The 22,944-nt window shown below is 43.4% G+C and overlaps 1 protein-coding gene across 1 annotated transcript; it reads right to left on the reverse strand.

The window, feature by feature from the left end:
• LOC110986623 (pyruvate dehydrogenase phosphatase regulatory subunit, mitochondrial-like) lies at positions 1 to 20,362 on the reverse strand. The gene is made up of 17 exons (XM_087138223.1): positions 20,206 to 20,362; positions 18,336 to 18,631; positions 17,399 to 17,532; positions 16,814 to 16,895; positions 14,976 to 15,139; positions 13,587 to 13,708; positions 13,217 to 13,331; positions 12,585 to 12,737; positions 11,732 to 11,856; positions 11,423 to 11,615; positions 10,931 to 11,089; positions 9,528 to 9,664; positions 9,246 to 9,388; positions 8,631 to 8,838; positions 7,737 to 7,826; positions 6,622 to 6,804; positions 1 to 6,238 (listed from the first exon to the last, which is right to left on the reverse strand). Exons 2-17 carry the CDS (start codon positions 18,599 to 18,601, stop codon positions 5,867 to 5,869), a joined length of 2,646 nt encoding a protein of 881 aa, XP_086994349.1. The 5' UTR covers positions 18,602 to 18,631; positions 20,206 to 20,362; the 3' UTR covers positions 1 to 5,866.
• Between the last annotated feature and the right edge of the window lie 2,582 nt (positions 20,363 to 22,944).

Consider the following 22,944-nt stretch of genomic DNA (forward strand, 5'->3'; position numbering starts at 1 on the left):
TAACTTTCAAGTCCGCTTGCTTCTATTTGGCACTATGAAAATGTAAGAAGGAATTAAAAACAGTCTACCTCTCATCTGAATGTGGAAATTCACACCCCAAAATAAGATTTCCTTTCTTTTGGGTTGGAAAACAGGCTGTGTTGAAATGTAACATCCCCAGAAGCAATCTGAAACCAGCTCTCACTCACTGCATTTCACCTTAAAGATACATTTGAAATTGTCACGCTGAATAGAACTTATGACATTCGCTGCGGCAAGACTGTATAACTCATCGCGGCGAGATGCTCATTCAATGATTTAACTTGAGCTATCTAGTAACTAAAAAAACTTTTCTGCAAGTGACTCTTCTATGCTTCCGTACTTAAACGCTTCTGTACGCTTCCGTAACATATGGATACGACTTGATGGTCAGTTAACTTTGTCACAAAAACCTGCCCTTCTAATGAACAAATAGAGTTGGATGTTTGAAATATAGGCCTACATAATGATGCGTGCACGGCATTTTCAAAAATATAATGCACAGCATTAATGGAACGGACTGTCCGATTTTTTTTTCATTTGTAAAACAATCCTCATCTTCCATGCCAACCAAATGGCGGTACCGATTTCAATTCCTTGAAAAAAAATTACACAATTGATTAAAATAGGTATATAACATTTACGATTCTCTCGAATACGGACAAAAAGTTAAAACAGTACTTTGTTTTAGAGATGAATTGCCAGTATCAAGAGCATGTGTGTACAAGGCTATGTAGAAGTCACAGTTTAATCAATTGCTGTCAGCAACCCCGTGTGAAAAAAAAAGTTTGCACACTCGGCCGATGCATTCATACTAGTGATACCACTGGTAATAAAAGCAATATATTGAAATGGTAAAAAAATTGCAGTGATTGAAACTGACAACTTGGCGTGTGAAAAAAACCTATATCAAATTCTGAAGCTCTAAAACGGTTAGCGGGCATGACGTCTTGATCCTAGCAACACTCTATGTCGAAGGAAAAAAGAGGAGAACTGTTGGAGCCAATGAGCCTCCATATGGACTAAGAGAAGGCGCGATTTTCCAAGCAAAGGAGGCTCCTTTGGTCGAAAGGAAACTTCGCTGGCCGAACGACTTTGAAATGCACGCGTTACGGTCGCGTCGCTACCTACAAAATGAACACCCCGACCTACACGGCTCTTTTCAAGCAATGGGGGGGTGCTTCTTCTTGGAGCAGATTGGACATGTAAGGTGGGGGATAAAGTGAGACATGTAAGATAGAAATATGTACGCTCATCCAGTGAGCAGTGACAAAATGGAAGAGATGAGTGCAAAGTGAAACAGAACTAAGTAAAATTAATAGATGGCTTAAAGGCTGTATTCTGCCGAGAACAAGTTATTAATGAATTATATCAGCAATGATTATGAGGTGCAATGGAGATATTGTGCAATCTACAATTTTATAAACATTACAATCAAATTGTGCAAATCTACACACATACTATTAGGCCCTGAACACCTTATTTAATTGTGTGTTTAATTATTAACAGATTAAAAATATGATGAGTAGTTTTTTCTAGCCTGATTTCAGTCTTTTCTTTTTCTGTTATCTTAGAAAAATAGCACTGATAACTGGGGCATTTCTGCAATTCCCTGCCATTATTAACAAAAGTGAGAACTCAATATTATCAATATCGGACATATTTCAAGTAGTTTCTTGACAGAAAATTGCACAAAGTACAGGGAAACAATTGTGAGGCACAGTTAACACACCTAATCGGCTGTGGTGCTGTGTTTTGTATACATGTACTGACATCAGTAACTGGTACCCATGGATTGCTATTTGTCCTTGGGTTTGACCAGCACTGATTAACAGCTGATTAACTGGGACAAAAGCACTACACAAATGAGATGGTACAAAATGAAAAAAACATGAGCGGCAATAGCAATGGGAGCTCCAGTTAGATCATCTAGTCCAACACGCCGCAAAGAAGCTAAGACTTCAGGCAGGTCCCGTATAAAGCCAGATGCCGAGATAAAGCGCCCTCTCAAAATTATTATTACATGTACATGTAATTGCCAAAGTGTGCGTGCTAGGTTGTCTAGTTTTCTGGGTTTAGTTGATAAACATACACCTGATGTCATTGTGGAGACTGAATCATGGTTAAACTCCAAACTGACCACAAGGGAAATTTTTCCATCAAGTTTCCTTCAAGTTTCCAAGTCTTTAGTAAAGATCACAATGGTGGGCCCCACGGAGGAGTCTTCATCGCTGTCAACAAAACTTTGATTGCGCAAGACGGAGGTCACCTTGATCAACCTGACTGTACAATCATGGAGGTAGAATCATGGGTCAGCATACAGGTAGAAGGTATAGCTCCAGTCTACAAAGGTGCCTTTTATCGCTCTCAAAAGATTGATAACGAGTACATGAAACTTTTGGATGATTCACTGCACAAAATTCCTTTAAAAAAAGCCTCAATCTGGTTTCTGGGGGATTTCAATGTACCAGGTTTATCTTGGGACCAAGCAAGCTGCAAACCAAGCGGAAGATACCATGGGCCAAGCAAACTCATGGTGGATATAGCACAGGATCATAACCTCCAACAAGGTGTGCTACAGCCTACCAGGGGTAGTAACATTCTTGATTTATGAACCAATGACCCGTCATTTGTGAAATCAGTGTCTGCTGGTATCAGTGATCACAATATTGTCATTGTCACAGCATCCGTCCAGCCTAAATGGATCACAAACCCAAAACAAAAAATCTTCATCTATGCAAATATATGACCTGGATACCTTTCACTCTCTACTTAAAAACGATTACATCAACAAGGAGGACATAGACAATATTTGGTCTGATTTAACAAGTGTTTTGCCGAAATCTACAGATGCTCATGTTCCACCAAAGACGAGCAACTGTAAAGTTAAGTTGCCATGAATGACCAACAGGATGAGAAAGAAATGCCAAAAAAAAAAAAAGGTGTATGATAGAGCTAAATGCTCGGGCTCTTTTGAGAACGGGGATAAATTCGAAGAAATGAGACGGCAAAATGAGAGCTGAGAAAACTTCATCAAAGATATACATCCATAATATCGGGGATAGTCTCCCAAGCGACAACACAAAACCATTCTGTTGTTATGTCAAATCCATCCGCCGCGAGGTATTTGGTGTCAGCCCTTTACAGGTAATGAGGCACAAGATATCACGTGCCAAAGAAAAGGCGGAGGTCCCGAATAAACCTTTCTGTTCAGTTTTCACGAATGAAAACACAAAAATTTGCTGACTCTAAATAACACGGTTCCAGATATGCCAGATATCCAAATTACTACTGCAGGCATTGAAGAACTCCTAAAAAAAACTGAATGTGAACGAAGCTACAGGTCCTGACTACATCCCAGCAAAGATCCCGAAGGAACATTCTACAGCAATAGCACCAATTCTTCAGAAAGTTTTTTAAAAGTCTCTGTCAATGGGTATATTACCACAAGATTGGCGAAATGCGAATGTCACACCTGTGTTCAAAAAAGGTTACAGATCCGTCCCATCCAATTGTCGTCCTGTTTCCCTGACCACTACAGTATGTAAACAACGGGAGCACATCATTGTTAGCAACATTATGGCTCACTTTGATACACATTTCTTACTATCGGATAAACAACATGGCTTCAGGCGTAGAAGATCATGCGAAATTCAGATTGCAGGTCTCACCAACGATTTGTATCAAACACTTGACAACCAAGGTCAGATTCATCTTTGTATGATGGAGTCCAGCACAGCTTTTGAGTTTTGAACTTTTCCCCTTCGACGTCTACTAGGTAAGCTTAGACAGTTGGCATCAGACGCAACATCAACAGATAGATAGAAATTTTTCGATGGAGAATAATCAGAAAGCTCTCATGTAGCTTCTGGAGTTCCACAGGGAACTGCCCTTGGGCCAGTTCCTTCCATATATCAATGATTTACCAGTTACATTCACATCGAATATATGGCTGTTTGCTGATGATTTAGTTCTATATCGACGAATAAAAACATAAAAGGATTGCCATGCTCTTCAGGAGGACATCAATTCCCTGTGCACTTGGAAGTCTGTATGGCAAATGACATTCAATACATGTACGTCCAAATGTTTCACCATGTCTGTAAGTCACAAGAGGAATCCTCTACAATATCAGCCTGAGCACCTCATTGACCACCGTACATATTTGGGAGATGGGTTGACTCATGACCTGACATGGGCAAAGCACATTACTCACACGGACAGTATTGCCAACAAAATACTGGGACTGATTAAAAGAAACTTTTGGAACTGCAAGCCCCGAGTAAAAGATGCAGCCTACAAGACGCTGGTTAGACCAACGTTAGAATACGCGACCTCAATTTGGGATCCTCATCAAAGTAAACGTATAGATTGCCTGGAAAAAAGTGCAAAGACGCGCTACTAGATTCGTCAAAAACGACTACACAAGAACGAGCAGTGTCACAGATATGATTTCAGAACTCAAATGGGAAACCATGGAATCACGAAGACGGAAGGCAAGATTGACCACCCTTCACAAGGAAACTCACAGGCTTACCCCACAAAATAATAGTCATCTTCTCACTAACCAATGTAAAAGGACTAAACGTGCAACTCATACTTTGAATTATAACATCCCCCAAACTAATAAAGACTGCTACAAGAAGTCACTGTATCCTCGTACTATTCATGAGTAGAATGCCTTGCCACCTGCAATCGAATCAGCACCAGATGTGAAAACGTTCAAGGTAACGTTAGATAAAATTTAGACAATGGGGGGCAATGCATGAGGGACTGCACGTCAACAGCCATATCTGGGGCGATTTGTGCAGTATACTGATCACGATCACGATACTAGCGCCCTCAGCAGCCTGGGCACAAGGCAGATGGCCAGCAGTTGTGGAACATACCCATGCTACACCATGGGGAGCAGGAGTGAACAAATAATATCTGCATATTCCCGTTAAGAAAGCCAACGAACTCCAGCAAACTAATTCAGAGATGAGGAAGGAACTTTCATAGACTTCGGTCTCGCAGCACACCAAGTTAAAGGGGGATAAAACGCTTTTTTTTTTATAAAACTCCTCTTTTATTTTTCAGATGAGATTTTTTTTTCAGGCCAGGCGGGCAACTTCGAATGGGCATTGCGTTTCTGCCTTGTTCATCAGTGCGCGTGTGTGCTAGCCTTACATACCCCTTGTGGACCTCCGAACAAAGAAAATCTGCATAAGGTAGGGTTGGAAGAGGCCCACAAAGTGATTCCCTGATCAAGAAAAAAAATGTTTCCAAAGCATTTTGAGTATAGGCTTATTGTGGCTAAATAAAGAGGAACAGTGCAGGAAATCTTCCTTGGAAAAAATCCAGCTTGAATGAGTTGTCACACTGGAAAAAAATGAGAGAAAGTAATGGAGGTAGGCTGCGGTGACAATTTCTTTTGTTAGGAAACTCACAACCAACTCGAGGGGGAGGGAATTGTGTTCCCACAATGAATTTGCCCTCTTGACGGGCTTGATTATTTGACCCGGATGGACAAAAAAGGGAAACAGTTTCCGGCACATCTTTAAGAAATATACTGAATACAATACAAAATATTAAAAATGGATGAAATAATATGAACTAAAAGAAGGGAAAAAAATCTGAAATCCGATTACAAATAGGAAGAATATCATAGCTGCCGTAATGGCTATAGATCAGCACCTAATTTCCATAATTACACTACCAATATGTTTGAGCATGAAGTGAGTGCCCACAAAACAGATGTCAACGGTTTGTAAAAATACACTATTTTTGGTCCCTTCCTGAAGCATATTTCCCAACCCTCCAACACACCCCATTTTGGACGCAGGACAGTGTGCCACTTCAGCCAAGTTCAACCGTGGAGTGGCTGCTTGGTGACCAGTTTAGGTGGGTAGAGGTTGGCCTTGGCTGGGAACATGTGGCCAGCAACGTCAATCTCGTACTTGGCCTTGGTCACGTAGTCGTGAGTGACCTCGTGGGTCTGGCCCGTCTGACGGTCGGTATTGCTCAGCCAGCCTAGACACAGCATGGATCCCAGGGTGGGGCTAAAGCTGCTGGACGTGGTCATTCCGGCCGGCTGACCGTTGCGGTAGATGGGTTCCCCACCCCAACACCACAGGTCACGGTCCACTTTGTGGTCCTCTAAGATGAAGGCCGTCAGTCGGCGATGGATGCCCTCTTCTTGTTGTCTTAGCAACGCCGATTGACCTATGAACTCTATTCCCTGCAATTAAAAGGCTAAGTCAGTAAAAGTTCTGGAACAAAATATTAGGAAGACTAGGAAAGTTTTTGAGGCTATACAGAATTAATGATGGTAGACTCCTGCCAGTGGTTACTTCACACGTGGTTTGACACCCAACGAAATTCATAGAAACGCAGAACCGTGTTTGGAAGATGATTTCAGTGGATCAAACAAGAAAGTTCCTCGTAAGTGACAGTCGTTAGTTTTGGGGCAGGGCATGGTGGAAAAATTAAAAAGCAATGAGTCTGTACTGTCACCCAGGAAATCGGAAGATTCTCCTATCTTCTCTACAAGTGTTCTGTAGAAAATATAGCCAGGGGAGGGGATGTGTGAGGTGATGACAAGAGGGCAGGTGGATATCTTACCTTGTTGAATTTCACTCTCATTTCTCGGCCGATTTCAAACGGTGTGTGCTCGTTGTTGAAGTCTACTCCCCAGTAGGCGTAGCATTTCTCTATCCTAAGCCATCGCAGTGCATGATAGCCCGCGGGCCGTATACCGTAGTCACGGCCAGCTTTCATCAGCATGTCGTAAACGTGCACAGCACCCTTCAATGAAAACAGTACAAGCGGTTGGTCAGGTAAGCCAACAGACACTGAGGTAGAAGTAACCTGTCACGCTAGCATGCAATCTTAGCTTCCTGAAGCAGGAAACTGCTACCAATATTCTGGTTCCCTGAATTAGCTGCTCGTCCATTTCAGGTTACTCCCAAGCTAATACATGTATGTGACCTGTCATGGCATATTGGGTAATAACCTCCGTTTTTGACTTTCGGTTTTGTGCACATTTTTTCCGTTTGTTTCACTTCAGGCCTTGATAACTCGGTTTTGACTTTCCGGGGACATGTCTCATTTTCCGCCGACAGATCACATAACGCTAGTTTGGAGAAGACAGGAAACCAGGATGAACTTAACTGGCTTGCCTGAGGTCACAACCCATGGCAAGCAGCTTGATTCAACCCCCCACACACACTCCGGTCATGTGTTGTGAATTCTTGCAGAAACTTAGAGGTGCTGAAATCTTGGCTTGGGTAGGATTCTGAACTCTGATCAAGGCAGTGTATAAAATGGAGGAAGTACACGTTCCACCTGTGCCCCCAACCTCTCAAGTTCACCATTTGAAATATCTCCCTGTACAACTCTTCATTAATGGGACAACATAACAGAAATATTTCACTATCCAAAACTGCACCTGTGTTTTGTTTTGCTACTTTTCTCTGTGTTTTGGGGCCTGTTTGTGTTTCGTGCTATTATGAATTTGCATATTCACAAATAGTAATCAGAGTCCATGAACCTCAATGTTGCACTGATTTGGTGCACACAAGATGGCTGGATTTTTTATGCTTCACCATCGAAGGATTCCATTTCCATTGGCAATATACTGCTGTGTTTCCCAGAAATGTTTCCAACAAGCAAATTTGGGGCTCAAAGTCTGAAGACAGTATTGCTTATTTGGCGTATTTTTTCAGTCACTTGCGTACCTCATTGGGAATGTAGAGCAACATTCCATCCTCGCCAGCATGCGTTATGGTCATGGCATGAATTCCAGTGGTGAAACCCAAATTGATTTCCTGGAAAAAAAAAAATCGGCTTAAGGGGTTAACTCCTTCCCCTCAGTCATGCTTGCAGCATGGGCTGGGAAGTTCTGAGGGCTTTTTTTTTTGCTCGGTTGTTGATACATGCCCTCTGATTTTCCCTGTCAAAAGTTCTGGAAACCTCGTCTTGCAGGTATTTCATTTAGCTGAAGAGTGCAAACCTTAGGACTGGGAAATCAATAGGGTCAGCCATGTTGTCTGCTATAATGTGTAGCGGTGCTATTTTTTGTCGCTTTAGTGGGCCTAAAGTACAAGTCTATCCAAAGAAACTTGAGTTTTTACATCCAAATAAGCCCTACATCTTCGGAAGTGACTAGATACTAACCCGTGAAACCTGGTCTATTATTTTTCTCAAGACTCTTAGAGGGTTCATGCTTGGACTCTGTTTCTGCATCAATTGAAAAAGGAAATCCCAAACACAATGATAAAATTGGAAAATGAATAGCACAAATGGGTCGGATTCGAACCAGGGACTACGGATCTGTAGCTCAAATCACTACCTACTAAGCTACCGAAGCGACGTAATGGATTCCCGTTTTTGAAATGTCTTAAATGGTGTATTGCATTGTCCCCTCTTCATGAATCATTGGTCACCCCAGCTACTGAAAAAAAGTAGCGCACCAGGTTTCACGGGCTAGTATTAACTCGCTTCCTACATCTTCACTCTCATACATAACATTATTCCGACAACTTTTGTCATCAAAGAGTTTCAACATTTATGTGGGTGACTGTTCCACCGCCACCAATCCCCCCCCTCCCGTTTTGGAATTGGCATCTGACCTTGTGACAGAACGGCTTGAAGCTGGCCGCACTCAGCGGTGTGCTGGTCAACTTCTGTAGGACATCTCTGGCCTTTGGTCCTAGGACATTCAGACCGGTGTACTGACTGGTCACATCCCGTAGCTTGACCGAGCCGTCTTTAGGAAGGTGTCTGGCAATCCAGTGATATCCCTTGACTTGCTGGATGGTGGGACATATCAGGAAATACCTGCAATGCAGGACAAGGAAAGTAATCTCTCCTGGCTCCAATATCTAATGTTGGTATTTGAATCAAAAAAATGTGCGCGTGAAAAACTCAAACTCCGATAGCTTTTGGCAGCGGACCTTCCCAAGTCAGAATCCTCCAGTGTTGTAGTTCCGTCCATCACAAGTCAATCGGCCAAATCACATTCCACTCAAATGAACTGTGACATAAATGTTCTCTTGTCATTGTTCCCTGTTACTTATGACTGGACCAGTGACAGGATGACAGGACTTGTGATGGCCAAAAAATGACACAAACTAAGCCACCACAAAAAACCTTGGATCAGGTTTCACACCTTTCTGTTTAATTTCATGGGATATGCAGAGAATGATACTGCCCATGTTCCTTGTTCCCTGTACCCAGATACCCACCTGTCTTCATCCAGACGAGCCACACTGCAGTCATTCTCATAGCCACCTCTCTCGTTGAGCATACCAGTATGCACCACCGCGCCTATGGGAACATCCATGTCATTAGCGCACAGGTGTTGCAGCAGTGAGGTAGCTGATTTCCCCTGATCAGATTGGTTACAAAATGAGAAGGTCAGATATTAAAAATAATGGACTCCTGTTTTAATAGGGGCTCTGAGCCACAACGTCTCACACTACCCACATGATCTCAAGTCCAACACAAGTCTCACTCAAGCCCCATACCTCCAGCTCAAACTTGGTGAAAGAGGACATGTCCATGACGCAGACTGACTCCCGGCAGGCCCAGTACTCAGCCTTGACCATGTCAAACCAGCCTGGCTTGCCAAACGTCCCTCGCTGAACGTCCTCCACGAATTCCTCTGCAAGGTCAAACCAAACAAAGTACAGTTCCTGCTTTGCACTGGACAGTTGCAGTAAAACTGTATCCCTCCGTCTTTTCGTATCACTTGAATATCTAAGCTTGAAATAAAATATGAACAGCTAGAATTACTAGCCAACAGATACAAAGGGACTACATATGTAATTATGAATGAGATTATTATTCATAATTACATATGTAGTCAATTTGCATCTGTTGGGTACTTATGCTGGCTGTTAACATCTGTTAACAAGAGATGGAGCTTTTGTCAGAGCGACAGTTTCCTCTAACACGTTGACTGTCGCACATGATTTCAAAGGGGCACTCCCATTTGCAAAGCCTTGTATGCATATGCGCATATTTAATGGATACCTTTCACATCTATTTCAACATGCTGCGTATTGTTGGGCTCTTCAGTGATGTCAGTGTATTCAATTTACATTACAATAACCTTTCATTTGCTACGAGTATGCTCGTAGTCGGCAGTCAACGTGCTAAGGTAATTCAGGGAGTGCACGTTTGTTCGCCAGGGTCTGGCAAGGATTAGAGACCAGTGGCAGTGCGGTATCAGCCATGCTCAGCTCTTGCCCAATCTTGCAAGTCAGGGGGGCACTTCACATTGGCAGGAACTGCTGCGATGAACAGCTTGGCTCTTCCCAACCCTTTTTCAAGTGACCTAAAGCTGGAATATACCACTGCCTGTTTCCAGAAATTTTCTGCCACTGCTGCACTGGTCCCAGAACTTTAGAAATGAAAATGCGGCCGAGAGTTAATTTAACTTAACCCCTTCGCAACGGATGACGGTAAGAGCCACCGTAAAAATTGAGATCCTCAGCCCGCTTTTCAGCTATTATTCTCGGCCCACGCTCGAGCGAACACGGTGAAAGAAGGCAGACCCTGGCTCTTGTATATATGGTGATTGGCCTTAGTGTGTAGCCCAGAAATGAAAAGACCAAATTTGCATCATAATCACCAGCTTCACAATAGTCCCCACTTTGAAAAGAGGCAACGGGAATGTGGAAGCGTGAGTAGAGCCGCATGCCACCAAACAATGAGCCTTTTCACTGTGTAAATCAAAGCGTGCAGAGCACGCAGGGCCACAAACCGAGAATTTGCAGTTTGGCAGGTGGCCTTCGTGGCCAAGCGAGGCTGGAATTCTCAGAGTCGGCTTTCAGAAAAAAGTTCCCGTCGTCAAGGGGTTAACAAGAGGGAAAATAACACCAGTGTCGTTATAGTGGATGTGGCTCTGAACAGAGAGATCACTCACCTGTGTCTCCCTCTTCCATGTACCATTTGGGTCGCTCCACCCCCATCATTTCTCCAAACACCGCCCCTGCCTGGGCTAGCCTGGCATACAGTGGGGTACAGCGTAGCTTTCTTCCTGTCTTGTACTGGTTGTGAGGATACATGAGCTTGTAGTTGGTCCCTGACAAGCAGAGAAAAAGTTAAGTCACAACCAATACTATTTTAAATCTGAGTGAAACACTTGCTTCCCATCTAGACTTTATCCAGAAGATCTTGCGATTTGGTCAGATACGACATTCCTTTACTCAATTTGAGATTCAATATGTACACCTGGTTTAAACCAGATACAATCCTTCCTTAATAGGTTCATGCATGTCGCCTCATTCTTGAGAATGGAACAGAAAAGTGACTGACCATGCGGACACGTTAGGTCAGAACGAGACTGATCAAGAATAGTGGTCAACTTTTCAATCACATCTTTAGACACAAGTTTGTTGACTATATAATGCCACACCTTCAATTTCTGTGACTCTGTCTCTGAGGTACGCCTTGTTGTTCTGAAGAGGAGAGAAGCGCTGAGGGTTGACTGGCCAGTGCCCCAGGGAAGTCTCGCCATGAACGATCAGCTCGGCCAAGAGTTGACCCAAGCCACCAGACATGGTTATACCAAGGGAGTTGAACCCTGTCATTAGGTAGTAGTTCCGCATCTGAGCAGAAAAACATCAAAGTGGAAGACTGCACAAGAACAAGACCAATATGGCTCTGGATGAGCGAACGGCACAGCGGACAAATAAGCAGTCAAGTCAAGTAAAAATCACGATACCTCTGCAACTTCTCCGAATAAGAACAAGAGGTCGGGGGTGAAACACTCGGCCCCCACAAACAGCTGTCTGACCTCCATCTTCTCTGCCACCGGGACCCGGTGAAGGAAACCATCCAGGTGATACTCTTCAATTAAAAAGCAGTTCAAGTGCATGAAAATTTCGTCTCAAGGATGGTGGAGGAGAAAAAAAAGCCTGAGATGAAATACACTAACACAAACAATGGAAAAAAAATAGCACACTGCTCCTGAACCCTGCACAAAATGATGTTTTCAAAACGACCCGTGAGCTGGGAGTGGGTGAAGGACGGAGGGGAGGGATTAGACTGCTGCTGTCAATAGCACACGATGACTGTGCCCAGCATCGTTAGATTTCTGGAAACCCAACCCCTCCTAGAGAGGGGGTGGTTTCCAGAAAAGCGTAGGCCTATGATTTGTACACTTGTGAAGATGGTGGTGGGAAAAGATAAAGGGCCTCCAATTTAACTGCAGTATTGGCTCTGTGCAAGATCTATCGAGGGCAGTATACAACCAACTGAAAACACTTCAGTGAGTGCATTCCTAATTACCATTTACTAGATTCAAGCCACCGCTCCCTTAGCACTTCCAAACGTGTTGTGGGAATGACGTGCGCAGGGACCAAATCCTGATTTTATAAAAGTGCACAGCTTTGGACATTTCAATGTCTTCCTAATTTGACTTATTGCAATCAAGAAATTGTACTGAATAATATTTAGCATGAATGGGGCAAAGTCAATCGAAAAACAAAAAAAGAAAAAAAAACAGGAGTTTTTAAAAAAAGAGTTAATGAAGTTTAGATATTTACCACAGGAAGTGTACATCTCTACCTACTTACGAATGTGGTCCCAGTCCTCAGCAAGGGAGATGAATGCAGACTTCTCAGGAATCCCCTCATGGAAGATGGGTTTAGCATTGGGGGCAAACATCCCACACATCAGACCCCCGCTCCATTCCCGAATGTAATTATAACTATCTACATCCCTTACATCTGAAATCAAGCAAATGTGCAATATCACTCAAGGGCCAATACCTCTCCAGGCTCTCAGAAACTCCAGAAAATTGAGGGTTAGCACCAACAAAAAATTTCTGTTGATTCTTTCCGGGAAATTCTGGTGTTTAAATTCACTGATTCTGTCTCAGGTGAGTGAAAAGAGAGAAAATCGAAACAAGAGTATGATTCTGTGGATGCGAGTGTGATTCCAATGCAAAGGGCTGGACGTGTTTACGCTGCAAGTGGGGACTTCGAAAACCAGCCTGGGGCTGCACGTACATGTACGTGGTGTCTATGGATCGGTTTGTTTCAGATCACAGATCCGGATCACAGTCGGTGATGCATAGTTGGTTCTCTGTCACCAGAACCAGTGGAATGAATGGAGTGAACCAGCTTCGGGGTCACTGATCGAGACTCAGATCCCCGTGAAACAAACAGGTGCATAAATGCAACAGCGAGGTGCACGACATACGTACATGGAGTTTTTACATCAAGCCCAGGTAGCGATTTGGTGATCAGATATCCGTGTGCAGTGGAGTGCACTGGAACGTTGACTTCTGGCTGGCTCATCAGACCTACATCTCGTCCCCACTACATGCCGAACCCCCCCACCCAAAAAAAAAAAGACAGAAAGGAAAAATCAGAGATATTGAATGCATTAGATCTCAATGCCTACTTGTCCTATTAGGGTCTATTACATGTTCTGCGTATGAAAGCAGAAAAAAACTTGAATGAAGTCTACCAGTTGCCCTCAAAGTGCAAGAGATCGGTTTAACACCAAAAGCCTAGTAGGATACGGTTGGGTAAAATGAAAGACCTCACAAGCATCAGATCCTTTGCACTTGCCTGTCCGGCCGCATTGACAAAGTATTCACATTTGATGTCACCCAGGGATGTCTGAACTTGAGAGACCTTGCCATTCTCTGACAGCACGCCCTTGACTTGGACTCCTTCCAAAAGCTGGACACCTGTTGGAGGACAGATGAAAGGAGGCAGAATCAGATGTAAAAATAATGAGGCAAATAATAATTACTGCTAATGGGTCATTAGGGAGACATTCCCAAAGGAACATGCACAAAATTTTTCCAACTTTACTGTCCCATAATTCAGTATTCCCTAGTCTGATCTGAACCAAACTTTGTATGTTTGAAATTTAGACCCTAAAATTCGGCCTCCTTCTGGTAGTTTGAAAATAGGGAGACACTGAAATGTCTCCCTAAAAGCCAATGTCTCCCTAATGCTGAAAAATTTACCACAAAATGTCTCCCAAATGACCTATTTGTAGATTTAATAATTCATGTATATCTGTACCATAACACTGCTACGACCCGAATCTATTAGCACTGTGTGATATCACATAGAGGCAGCATGTAATTTTTTAGTAGTTCTTGTTAATGCACTAGCCCTAGCACTCTAGGGACCATTGACCATTGCTGGTTGGATTCAGAATGGTTAGGGCTAGTGCATCTAATGCACGGACGTATATAAAAAACTGGACTCGCAATGCTCTTAATCAGCTTATAGAGATCACTGAATCCACTTGCGGCCATTTTACCGAGCCGAATACAAAGCTTGCCCGGCAATGCCCGCCTTTGTCCTTCCTGACGTCAATAGAAGGGAGCCACCCCACGCATTTGTATTCAGCTCGGTAAAATGGCCACTGGTTGGCTTCTATTTCATACAAAGGCGTTGCAAGTCCAGGTTTTTTATATACGTCTATATCTAATGCAACCTCATATCACTTTTTTGGCACCTTTCCCATTTCTATGCCACAGCAAATTTCCAGGACAAAACGTCTGTGTTACAGTCATTAATGCACAATGACTAGCCAGGAGTTTAGATGTTTTGCTGTCTTAAATTTTATTTCCTTATTAAGTGATTAACCAAAATACTTGTACTTTCATGAATTTAGAAGTCCCAGGAAGTAACAAGAGATACATCATCAAGTGTAGCGCGGACATATTCCGACCGTTTTAGGTATTTGTCCAACCAAAACAGATGTATTGGGACAAGATGCCCTATGGAAATGTAAGGGTGAAAATGGTGGTGTTGTTACACTATATTTGCTTGTAATCTGCGTATTACGTATAATCTTTGAGAGTTTAACCTTGGTATAAGTCCAATAAAAAGTTGATATTTCCAGAATGAAATGAATTGTTCCCCTTGAGGTGAAATTTATTTCACATTTTATGAACCCCTAATGGAGAGCCTAAGTTCTTGGCAAGGTTCAGTTACCTCGATTCTTGGCACCTCTGGCCAGAGACAGTGCTGTGTTTGTCGGGTCGGTTATACCATCACCGTGCACATGTAAGGCCCCCACAAGGTCATCAGTTCTGACCCACGGCACAATGGAATTGACCTCCGAGGGTGCCAGCAGTGTGTGATCTATATTCCGCGTCCTGGATGGAATTGAATGATGGTTACGCTAGAATGGTGCTCACTTAGCACAATGAGGGATTTGGGCCTGTGTTGTCATCAGGCAAGATTAAATGCTGCTTTTTAGGTCACTCATTGCCTGGTGTCTGTTGAACTGGGGATCTGAAAATGGTTGGAATAACCTGCCAAAGCAGACCACAGATACCGCCAACACTAAATAACACCAAGGAGCACAGCGGCATGAACAACTTCAGTGAGGCACAAATGATGTTGGGTTTCCCAGGGTAATGAAATATTTTTGAAGATAAAAATACTTTGCAAATATTCACCAGGTACAGGCATTAATTCCTTAATAAAAAAAAAACGCAAAAACGTCGAACAAATGATGGTTCAGATCATCAGACAATGGGCACATGGTCGCACCACTGGCTATAAAAAACCCATCTTATTCACCAGTAAAGGAGGGAACTATTCAAATGAAAATGATTGAATGACACGTCTTTGGCCACATGTACATGTATGAGCAAAATGTGAGTGACAATGAGATTTGACCATGCCATTTGATTGGGTGATTTGAATGTGACTTGTGCACGTTCACAAAGCAAGTGATTAGTGGATGAACGACATGTATGTGCATACACGTACGGATATATGTTCGCATCTGAATTCGTCTGAAAATTACCATAGTGAAGCCAGCACAGTTTTTTCACTTTAACTTATTAAAAACACCTTTAACCACTTCCTGCCGGGGCAGTTATTAACGTTGACGATGCTGGGCCGGGATATTTATCATTTTTTTCTGTTTTCAAAAATCTTTAACAATTCCTATCTTCATTTACTGGACATTTACAAACACGGAAAGGACTGTCTGGTGTCCACTATATATATACCACGCAAGATAAGGGACGGAGGGGTACCCCCCTTACCAGTCCAATCTCTATACACACTGTAGACTATTGTTACCTAACATATCCCCCCTAGATGTCTGTAAAGAATTCCTGAATTTCCAATCAAACAATGACCAACACAAAGGCGGGGGGGTTCTCTCAATCTCTCCGTCCCATATCTTGCTTCAAATGTCACTCTAGCCTGACAGACAAAATCTATTGACGCCTGAGTACTTCAGCCAGGCCTGCAGCCTTGTAAAAAGAGCCCAGATTGTGCGGTGTTTTATAACTTTCTTTTGTTCACCAACCTGGCTCAGTGTGCTGCTGACCTCTTTTCAATAGGGGCCAGATTAGCATGCAGCGGTGCTGTGTGGCTCATCACTGCAGTGGTGGAGAGCTTTTGTCCCCGGTGGTAATTCGCTCACTGTAAGTGCCCCAAACCGTGGTATACTGTTTCAAAACAAGACTGGAGTATCTCCACTTTTGCGAGTGAAAAATTTGGTAATTCCCAGCAGCCTGGTCTTTTGTTCGGAGTACGGTCTTTTGTTACAAGGCCCTGTTCCCTTTGTCCGAGTTTGGAGACCCCGGCCACGTATCCGGAATTCCCGGAAGGAAGTGGTTAAAAGCAGAACCTGAACAGGCTAGCTTTCTGGGTGTGTAGAATTCAACTCATACAGCTATTGGTCAGGGCAGACTGGGCAAAATGAAACAAACCAATGAAATTCATGATTCTTTGAGTAAATCCCCGTGCCAAACACCAATCATCAGCACCCCATTATGTACAGGGGACATAGGCTAAATAGTACTTACTTGGCTAAGGCGGCATTTCTCTTGAGGTCTATCATGCGATCCTTGGTCTGGGCCAGCATGACAGATCCCGTTTTCCTGTATCCTGTAAGCAAAACATTGGAATCCACTTTCGGCTCAATAAGCCTTTGGTGAGTTAAATTTGTATAAAATCTGGTACGCCGAGTTCACATAAAAATTGGAATTCTCCACACTAAAGACATTGTTGCTATACCTCGTGACTCAGGGCAAGCTTTTGCTTAGTTACATAAGAGACGCCTTGCAACAATACACTGTCCTCAATGGATCATAAGGGCACAAAGGAACCAGTCCATTCCAATTTCCAGAGATAAAAGCTTGCCCCGAATCACAAGGTAAAGCAACAGTGTCTTTAGTCTGGGGAATTCAAATCTTTATGTTTAAGTGCAATCAGATAACTCAGTTTACTAGATCTTATTCACATTTAACTTGCAAGAGATTTATTTGTTGCCATCACAAATTTTGGAAGGGCAATGAATACAGCTTTAATGATCTCAAGGGGGGGGTCTATCCACAGATCCTACACTTCACTTTGTGAGCTTCCAGGACAGTACATACAAGTACATGTACCTGTGCTAAGTCCCGTCTCTTCCTCCAATGTTTCATACAGGTTGGCGCTCATTTTGGATAGGGCAAAAACCAAGTTGTGTTTCCTGATGAGGCCAACTAGCCCTGCAGCATGCCATGTCGTTCCACAGGTGAAGCTATAGGCCAAGAAAATTGAGACATTTAGTATACTTGTACCATAACGGTAGTGAATGTTCCTACCATCTTTAGCCTTTTTAGATCATATCAGCAAAACCAAAAAGATACCAGCACAAGACTTTGTACTGAGCAATCCTTAGTTTGGGGTCACCTCTTCAAGGACCTACTTAATAAGAAAATTTGAAGGAAAGAGTGTGTACATGTATGGACAATACTAACCCAGGTTGGACGACATCTACATATTGCATTGCGACTAACAACAAGGGTATAAAAGTCTTCCTACTATGCGAAATTTTTTCAACAGTTTTTTTCTCACCCTTTTATACCCTGGACGTTAGTAGCACTGCAATGTAGATGTTGTCCAACCTGGGCTAGGACAATACTTGATGCCCCTGTGCACAAACCTATGAGACTTGTCTGAAGAAACCCTAGAGTTTTCAAAGTAAGTGCTTCAGAATTTTCCTTGCTTTTGGGGACATGTTATCACTTTCTGACGGCTGTTGTTACAGCTCAAGGGAAAATTAGTGTGGTTCGTATATTTAACTTTTTCCAAATTGTTGCCAAGTTTGGGCAGTTGACATGGTTGATGACTTACACATGTTATAGCAACAGCCGTAACACTAAATTAGTAAAAATGTTTTCCAATTTGCAACATTTGGCATAAAAAGGAAGGGCAAACGCAATTATAACTTTGCACATGGCATTCCAGCTTTGGGACTTTCAAGAAGCCAAGCTCTAGTTTCAAGAGTTCTTAGTGCCAACACGATCCTGACCGTCAGTACTGAATATGTTGTTTACCAACCTCCCTTGTTCTAGAAGCACCACATCGGTCAGCCCCAGTTTGGCCAGGTTGTAGGCAGCCGATAAGCCCGCTATGCCCCCTCCGCAGATCACCACCCGAGCCTGCTGAGGGACGGCATCGACTGTTTGGCTTTGCTCGGTTGACCCCGCGCTGGCATGACGATACCTAATGTGAACTAGGCCTACGGACTGGGCAGCAGGTGTGTGGCACTTGAGGAATCTCAGGCAACCACTCAGATGATGTGATAGTGACCGGACACGCAACATGGTTCAGTCTTTAACTTCGTGTGTTTTATTCTAGCGTCGTGAAGTGAAGAAATAAGATGCGAGTCAGCTTCAAACATGTTACTGTCAATGAAGTTGGCCTGTTGAAGCATGGAGGAATGAAACACCTGTCGGAACAACGAATGCCCTTCCAGCCAACTGGCGGCAGGCGACGTGTAACGTTAGGTGCGCACGTACGGTACCGGTACAGGTGTACGTGTGCCACCGCCCCTGACAAAAGTACGCAATAAAACAGGAGCAAAGGCCGGCAAAGCGATTGCACCCATGGGGAAAGGATACAGTCTCGCTTTTTGGACACCCAAACGATTCAGAAGCCGAAACTGACTAGTGACAACTGCAGCCGTAACTTTGCGAGAAACAAAAGCTTCGCAGCTACCGTAGCTCAGTCCGCAGTAGGTTAACTCGTACCCGAGTTAACTCGTACCCAGGTCAGCGCCGGAGTTAACTCGTACCCAGGTTGGCTCGTACCCGAGTCAACTCGTACTCCCCAGCAGAGCGTAATAGGGTTTTAATGCTTACGTATTTATTGAACGCATGTTCCTTTTACCACTGAGTCGGATTTCGTTGAAAATCCCCACGGTTTTCAGGACATAGAATACGTCTGACTACAGCGCGCGCCCCCGAACAGAAATGTTCCACAGAGGTACCTCTCCATCCAGTTGACGTCTTTGTCCTTTTCAAATTTACGCATCCAAGTCTTTTTTTATATGGCTTGATTAATTTGAATTATTAAAATCAGTGAATATAGTCTGATCGCACATGTATGGTTGATGTCAACTTCTTGTGTGGCTTGGTTAATTTGAGTTAATAAAATCTGTGAATATACTCCGATAGTATGGTCACACCGTTGATGTCACAGCTTCTTTTGGGGAGAAGAAGCGATTTTTTAAAGACGCCAATAGCATCTACCATCAGTCGCACATCCAAAAAAAAAAAAAAACCAGAATTGTAATCATTGACACAATTAATAATCAATGGTGATTACATAATACTAATAATTAATTAAGTGCAAAAGGGGAGGACAAATTATCGTAAACCGAACATAAAAACAAACAGTATTGTAATCATTAATAAAATTAAAGCTGTTCGGAGTAAAAAAGGGAAAACCCCGTTATCCTCATCGAAGGTACGAGTTGGCTGGGGTACGACTTGACTGGGGTGCAATTTCACTGGAGTACGAGTTGACCAGAGAACGACGCAACTCGGGTACTGCTTATCGGGGTCCGGACTACTTAACCATTTGCCAACTCGTCTTCGGACAACTCGACCGTTGAGACAACTCGACCGTCCGAACGTAAAAGGGAGAGACACAAGTCGACCGTTCAGACAAGTTGTCCGTTGGGACAAGTCGTCCCAACGGACACTGTCCGCCCGGCCCAGGCGTACGTTTATTGAGGCCATACATGTATGCCTTAAGGATGGAATTTCATGTAGTAGATAGACTATACAAGCTTAATTTCTGAGGAATTTATAAAAAATGGTGGCTGTAGTAAGTCATTCTTTGCGCAGTCAACCGATCTTGCACCCGCCCTGCACCTATATATGGCCCGTATGCATTACAGTCGTAGCTTGAAATAAAAACCTACCTACTTGGTGCTGTCCTTCAGCTCTGCATTCTCAGACAAGTTTGGGTTTAAAGTGAAATGTAAACTTCTTGAACAAAATTTGCCCTCGGATTTTGGGAGAAAAAATGACGACTAGTCTAGGGCGATATATATTGTGGCGGGACAACTGACACCTTTTTGTGGCAGACCAGCAGACTGGCCTGATCGGAGATGGAATTGACCTGGCCTAACCCCACAAATATATTTATTTAACCTTACGCAAGAATGAGCGGCTATCCAAACGCAAGGGGGGATATCAGTTAACGAACAGTGGACTATGCCTTAGGGGCTGTTCGTTTGGTGGAAGTTTACCACCGCTCTATGATTAGGTAATTGATCCCAATGTCAATAAAGATTACAATTAATGTCAATACAAGTGATAAAGGACTGACTAAATCTCACGGTGACCAGTGATTTCTAAGGCAATTATATGATTGGTTTATTCAATGTCAGTGCTCAGTTATCCTTTATATACAACAGCAATTAATTATATACAAAATTATCTTCACGAGGAGGTAGTCCTACGTGGTCAACTGCACCACGAACGTGATAAATCAGCCTTATCCTTATCCTACACCAGAATAACCCTCACAGTGATCAGGGTAAACCTCACAGCGATCAGGGTAACCCTCAAGTCTAAATAAATAATCTACCAATGGCTTATAACCGATAAGTCTTGACCACACAAGCAAATACAATCCTTGCAATTATACAACACAACAGGGTAGACTTATATATCAATAATCTCTACTGCCTTACGAAGCAACACAGTTCCCAAACTACAAGGTCCAAGGTGACTTAAATAACCCTCACCCACTTCAAGTTATTATGAAATAACACAGGTAAGTTGATTAAGAAGGCAATTATAATAGTCCTCGCCAGACTGTCACGGAAACCTGCACCCAGTAAACCTCAACGAGGAAAGCAAGCTCCCAGACCAGGACCGCAACCAACCGTCGCTATGCCATCAAGCATGGAACAACAGCACACAATCCTTCTAGTCTAAGCTCCGCTAATTCCCCAATTAACTGGTTCACACGGGTTCCCTAACCCTATAATCTACCACTTCTTAAATAAACGAGACTGTCTAACAATCCCCCAATCTTCAAAGAGATCTGATATAATCAGCAGCTCCGGCAACAGAGAACAAGCACCACACTAACCGATCGCACCAGGTACACTTGAGGTAGATCCCCAACCACCAGCGGTCGTACGTCAGATTTACAATCGAAACTCATAACATTAACACAACACAACTCCACAGAGCTCTGGTTAGCACGCTGCCGTCTTGAGAACTCCCGGCAACCACGCAGCCAGCGCCGCACCCAGACCTAAGGTAATGCACGCCTCTGATTGGTTGCCGTTTAATGCATGGTTAGACCTGCCTGAATTATTAATCACCCAGACTAAACACAAGTCTGCGCAGCTACCCTGTTTCGCCACACAGGCCCCAGCTAAGCTTAGCCCGTCCCGGGTTAAAAAGCTTAACCCAAATATTAAAAGAAATAGGGTCAATAGAGATTTATACAGCATAACGTGAGGTTTGCCTGAAACCACACAATACATGTTATACAATTAAAAATCATTCCATGAGATCTAGTTAATCAACCTCACATACATGTATGTGTTATACAAAAACACCCGTTACTATACCTGAACGTGCAACCACGCTCAAACAACTTACCTGAGGCTTACCTAGTAATCCTCATACACCATAATTAACATAAATTATGCGCTGTTGAAGTAGAAAAATATACGAACTTTCGTAACTTTATTAAATGCTTCTTAAAACCTTACAAAAATAACTTATATAAAAATTTCAGAACACTTCAACACATTTCATAATTTTACAAGAAGAAAAACGCTAGTTTGGGTTCGCAACTGTAAGATAAATTATGGTGAATCATCTATTTACAAATAATCGTAGGCAATCGAAAATCATGAATATAAAACAAATACTGAACTGGAATAATTCGGATCAGGAAGATAAAAACTGTAATTAAGCTTGGGTTGAGCAGTTGTTGTCTCCTCGTGGACCAGCTCGCCAGCGCTCCGTCCTGGTACGTCGCCAGCAGTTCTTCTCCCCAGGACTGTTGTCTTCTTACACCTCTCTGGTGGCTCATCTGATGTCGTTCTCGAACTCCATGATCCAAGTGTTGCCACTGTCACTTTGGGGCAGTGGCCCCAGCAAGCCCACAGCCACTCGCTCCATGGGCTCGCCCACCAAATACTGCTGGAGGGGGGAACTCTCCTCTTCGCAGGAGATTTTCTCCTCGCACACAGATCACAGCTCCTAATGAATGACCTCACATCTGCGATCATCCCCGGCCAGTAGTGCCGCAACTTGGCCTTAGCCAAGATTTTCGTGACCCCTAGGTGACCGCTAGTCTGACCTCCGTGTAGCTCCTGCAGTACAGCCATTCATTATTTCTCAGGCAGTACCAGTCGCCACCTAATCAACTTTCCGTCATCGGACTCCCAACTTCGGTACAGGACACCATCGCGCACCCCGAACTGATCCCATGAGGACCATAGGGCCAAGGAGGCGGCTGATACAGTCTCCCAAACTGGGCGGCTGTCCGACTCCTCTTTAGCCCTCACAATCTAACCAATACTTTGATCGTCAAGTTGTGCCCCCCTTACTTCATCCCTAGACCAGTGTGGTTCGGCAAAGATGCCCCTCACGTCTGCCTCAGGAACTGCTAAGTCAGAGTCAACCTC

Source organism: Acanthaster planci, linkage group LG06 (assembly GCF_054643075.1).
Source record: "Acanthaster planci isolate LZ-2023a linkage group LG06, COTS_SCS, whole genome shotgun sequence".
Classification (NCBI taxonomy): domain Eukaryota; kingdom Metazoa; phylum Echinodermata; class Asteroidea; order Valvatida; family Acanthasteridae; genus Acanthaster; species Acanthaster planci.

Excerpts from the sequence above, each read along its gene's own strand:
- LOC110986623 (XM_087138223.1), bottom strand. The coding sequence starts at position 18,601 with ATGTTGCGTGTCCGGTCACTATCACATCATCTGAGTGGTTGCCTGAGA. Across the intron at positions 16,896-17,398 it reads AGAGACGGGACTTAGCACAG|GATACAGGAAAACGGGATCT; the intron begins GTACATGTACTT and ends TTTTGCTTACAG. Across the intron at positions 9,389-9,527 it reads TCACCAAGTTTGAGCTGGAG|GGGAAATCAGCTACCTCACT; the intron begins GTATGGGGCTTG and ends CAATCTGATCAG.